The sequence below is a fragment of the Polyodon spathula genome, chromosome 26 (assembly GCF_017654505.1).
Source record: "Polyodon spathula isolate WHYD16114869_AA chromosome 26, ASM1765450v1, whole genome shotgun sequence".
NCBI lineage: Eukaryota > Metazoa > Chordata > Actinopteri > Acipenseriformes > Polyodontidae > Polyodon > Polyodon spathula.
Window position 1 is genome coordinate 18,002,542 of NC_054559.1, and position 4,931 is coordinate 18,007,472.

At 44.1% G+C, this 4,931-nt stretch overlaps 1 protein-coding gene across 1 annotated transcript; it reads right to left on the bottom strand.

The window, feature by feature from the left end:
- Positions 1 to 567: 567 nt before the first annotated feature.
- On the bottom strand, positions 568 to 3,732 carry LOC121301070 (retinal homeobox protein Rx1-like). The gene is made up of 3 exons (XM_041230184.1): positions 3,444 to 3,732; positions 1,624 to 1,877; positions 568 to 1,011 (listed from the first exon to the last, which is right to left on the bottom strand). The coding sequence occupies exons 1-3, from the start codon at positions 3,730 to 3,732 to the stop codon at positions 568 to 570; spliced, it is 987 nt and encodes a 328-aa protein (XP_041086118.1).
- Positions 3,733 to 4,931: the final 1,199 nt, after the last annotated feature.

Genomic DNA, 4,931 nt, shown 5'->3' on the forward strand with positions numbered 1-4,931 from the left:
AAATGGACTGTTCCCAGACTACCAGCTTTTTTTTTTTGGAGACTGTATCATTTGCATGTACATTCATAGCAGAGCAGAGCTGAAATCAGATGATTGCATTGATTCAGAAGCCCAGTTAATTCACAGGAATCCACAGCCTTTATATACATCGCTTTTGGCTTTTTAAGTCTCTTTAACCCCTTAACCGCAGAACATCTAACACAGTTGTCTCTCCGGGAGCTGGCTTCAAACAGCATCAAGATGCAATTCCTTAGGCATTTAGGGAGTAGCTCTAAAGAGATGCTGTCTAATTCCAGAGCACAGCTGCCCTAATGCGGAGGATTGTCTGAACGGCTGTCCCTTGTGTGTAACTTTTCTTACATTGGTAGACGATTCCAGAGGGGGAGGAGGGGGGACAAAAAGTATTTTTCTCTTATAAATTGCTTAACATTTTTATTTCAACATCATTTGATCATTTTTTTAATTAATAATATTATTATTATAATTTTGTATTGTTTTTATTAATTGTATTTGTTTAAAACAAACAAACAAACAGTTTTGTCTGTTTTAACCCTTCTGTCAGGTCAGTCAGATGGGCAGCCAGGTTTTGTCCATGGACTGAATGTGTTCCTTGGCTTTCATCCGCAGGGCAGCGATACTGGAGCTGCGCTGGTCCACGTCCTCCAGTGGATACTTGTCCACGAAGGTGGTGGAGCACTGGTAGGGTGGGGGTGCCATCTGTTGCATGCCCTGCGCCATGGATGGGGGGGTGTTGAGGTAGGGGTGGCTGGGGTACCCCGGCTGCATGCCCTGCGGGGGGCCCATGAACCCAGGGATGCTGTGCACTGGGGTGGCGCTGGACAGGGGCGAGGTGAGCCAGGGGTCCAGAGGCAGGGAGTTGCTTGTGGGGCCCATGTTGGCGGACATGGGTGGCCGGTTGAAGGACAGCATGGGTGAGTCATGCAGCTTCATGGTGCTGGCGTCCATCTTCTCCTGCCGACGCCACTTGGCACGGCGATTCTGGAACCACACCTGCAAAGGGAGGGTAGGAAAGCGAGGGTTAGAATAGCACTGTTGTGGAATGAAGGGAGGGCTGTGCTGTATGAATATGAGATATATTTTAGCTAGACTCTTACACCTCATTTCTGTGCATCACTCAACCCGGGTTGAAACTGTGCTGCCCCTGATACTGCGTTTCCATCTTCGTTTAGCCGACCCGCATTGGCTGCCAATCAGAGCTGCCCTTGATTATTTTTATTTTTTTCTGACCCCTCCCTCAGTATTTGACTGACCAATCAAGTGACGAGTGGGCGTAAACATTTAATCCACATCTGGGGTGAGCAGGTCTCTCTGTGCTTTAATATTCTGATATGTTTTTTTTTTTTAAAGTAACGGAAAGCTCAGAAGAATTGTTAGGACTAGCAGAAGCAAAGCAATAGCGTCCATCTTTTCAGTTTAGCAGCAAGGCATGCTGGGAAGAAAATGCAACATCCATCGCATTGCATGGAAAGTCAGGGAGACCATCAATGGGTGTTCAGGGGGAATGCGGGAGAACCCGGATCAGTTTGGATTTGAGCTCACTCCATGGTCATGGAAACGAGGTATCTTTGTGGTACACTTCCAACCACTCCTGATGCTCCTCACCTGGACGCGGACCTCGGGCAGGTTGACCTTGGCAGCGAGCTCCTCGCGGCTGTACACGTCGGGGTAGTGTGACTTCTCGAAGGCGCGCTCCAGCTCGTGCAGCTGGTACGTGGTGAAGGTGGTGCGGTTGCGCCGGTGCTTCTTCTTGGGCTGCTCCTCCTCCTCCAGCAGCTCGGGAGACTTCCCGTCGCTCTCCACGCCCTTCCGCAGCTCGCTCAGCTCCCCCTCGCACTTTTCGGAAAACAGGCCGGAGTCTGGGATGGAGATCCCACAAAAGTACAAGGTTAGCTCATGTGAATGCAATAATATATGGAGTTTAAAACTGTGTACTTGCTGCATACTTCCATATTAGAATGCATAAGATTGCAAACTTTAGAGTCTTGGTGGGGGGTTAATTGGTTCAATTAAACAATTTAGAACAGGGCTGGAACAAAGACGAGGAGTGGAATAACCCTCTAGGTCAGAGAGATTTGTCCCCATAGCTTTTTTGTGGATTCCTTATTAACAAGGACTTCATGGACAAGACAATAAAAATGCAAACAGGGTTTACAGCACAAAGCAGTGGTAGAATGTGCAGAATATGCAGTACAAATCCAGGCCAGGTACAGACTAACAAGTGAAAAATCCAGCCTGGGGCGGGACAGTGTCTTACAAGTTTAATGGCTTTCCCTTTTGTGTGGAAATGTCAGGACCCTGCCTAGTGTGTCCCACCTCTTCAAGTCTGTCTGCAACTTGATATCTGCTGCCCATTCACAAAAAGACAAAAATACTCTAACTAATGAGGGCAGGGTTTTTAGACTGGCTGGCGTTCCTCTCGTTAAGGGATCCGTGCAAAGCCGCTGCAGACCCAGCGGTTGCTACAAGTGCCGTCAGGCTGTGACACCAGGACAAAGGCAAAGGTCAACCAGGACTAATGATGCTGCTTCCTGACCTATCAGTCTGTCTGAACTCCTGACTGGGGGATTAGGAACCTGGCACCCTGGCCTGTGTTAAACACAAGGGCAGGCTCCAGGGTCCTGTCAAACTCCTGACCCCTGACCCCCTCCAGGCAGAAAAGAAAGTTTATCAGCTATCTCCTGATTGAGTAAGTTTACAAGGTAGCAGCACTGACAGACACAGTAGCAGATAGCAGATATCAATGGCTTTGGAGAAGCACGCAAAGGCACCAGTGCCACCTCTCTTTAAAAGCTCTGTGGCAGTGTTACAAGCTCGGTGTAATATATTGTAATGAAAGCATAGCAGGTTACCTTTAAAAAGGGGTCAAAGCACAGTCAAGAATGATTCAAGAATGTGAATGCATGTGATGTGCGGGGAAGCATGGGAGAACAGAGTGAATTGTAATCTTTAGATTTGCATTTACGCTGAAGTGCTCCTTTTATAGCAAGGGCAGCAAAAAGTGCATTGAAGTGCTGCAGCTGCAATCCATTATACACGTGTGTAAAGCAACAGGAACTCAGTTTAACTCCCCTTAATTTATCACCGTATTTTTGCTCTGTATGTGTAAGCTCCTGAGATCTACCAAGGTCACCATCAATCCAAGAACTCGCCAAGCTTCGCATCGGAGGCCTGACCAGAACACAATCCAACAAGCAGTGGTCAGACGCAACATTGAAAGATCACGAGACCTGCCTATATCAAGATTCAAGAATCTACAAGGGCTGACCCTGCTTAGCATCTGAGATCTACCAAGATCGCAATCCCCATAAAACCCTAGACCAGCTCCATCAATACCACACTGGAACATCTAATCAACCAGCCAGTGGGCTGGGCGCTATGCAACCTGGAGATCAGCAGATCAAGGGGCTTTCTCAAGTCCTTACCATGGAAGGCTGCATGATCAGAGTGGTCCCTGAGGGAGGAGAGGTGTCCGTAGGGGTTGGTGGGGTCTGGTTTCCCCAGGTCGCCCAGACTTTCCATGCCCGATTTGTGGGTCCCCGGGCCCCCAGGGTTCAGGAGGGGGTCGTGGTCCTTGCTGAAGCCCAGGATGACATCAATACTGTGGACACGCCCTCCCAATGCCACTCCTCCACCCTTCACCATCTCGTGAAAGTTTCCAGGCGAGAGACAGCTGTCATCCACCATGCTCATGGAATCCAGCGACAAATGCATTCGAACACTAGGATTCAAACAATCTTCCAGCCCGGTAATATATATATATATATATATATATATATATATATATATATATATATATATATATATATATATATATATATATATATATATATATTATATATATATATATTTGCTCAAAAGAGCAATATCTAAATTTATATTAAGAAAAATCTTCTATTTTTTTTTTTTTCAATTGCAGAATATTATCTAATAGTGTTTTTGTTTTTTTTTTCAATGCCTTGTAGTACCAGCAGAATCTGCAACAGAATAAAAAACATATTCACTGTATTTTACACCATCATCTTCACATGCACAGGACAGCATGGTGCTCTCATGAGTTCTCTACACTTGGGATTGCTATAGAATATTCTAACAGCAGTTTAGCATTGGAAAGATCAGCCAGGTTTATCTACAGTAAAATAATAGAGTGAATTCATATTGTAATCATGATGAGAAAAAACATGGTAAACCATAACAGTTTGATCAATCGTTTTAACTTGCACCAGTGCAGTGAAAATGTTATCAGTTATTGGGTCATCCTGGGTTTTTTGGGGGTGTTTTTTTTTTTTTTTGTTAGAGAATCCAACTGCGTCCAACTGCGTCGGTTTCTTTAAAACCTTCTAGTCCACTGCAGGCTCTTATAAACGGCCTGTATAGAGCAGAGAGAGGCTCTCGCGCTCACCGGACTGTAAAACAAATCGATAATGAATTTAAAAACGCTTAAAAAAATAAACTGGGCTTTTTCAATTAAAATTAAAATGCTCCTGTCCACAGTAAGACGCAGTGATTGTAATCTCGTGATCATGTTTTCCTGTTTGTGTTAGGTTATTATTAGTATGTATGTATTTAATTATTATATTTTGTTTGCATTTATATTGATGTCTCATAAATAAATTAATACAAACCTCCAACAATTATTATTGCCAGCAATTCGATAAATATGAAGCTAACAAGCTACGATCCCCTTTATTACATTGTATTAATAAAATACATTAAAAGCAACCATTGACTAATAGGAGGACTATATGAATGTATTATTAATAAAAATAGATTAATTTCCAATAACTAGCGAACAGATATCCCGGCAAAAGGGGCAATCACCCGAAGATTGTAAAAAGTAATTGCGTATTGATGTCAGTAATCTGGTTGTAATTTCATATAAACTTCCGTTGCTTTTTTTTTTTTTAATGGTT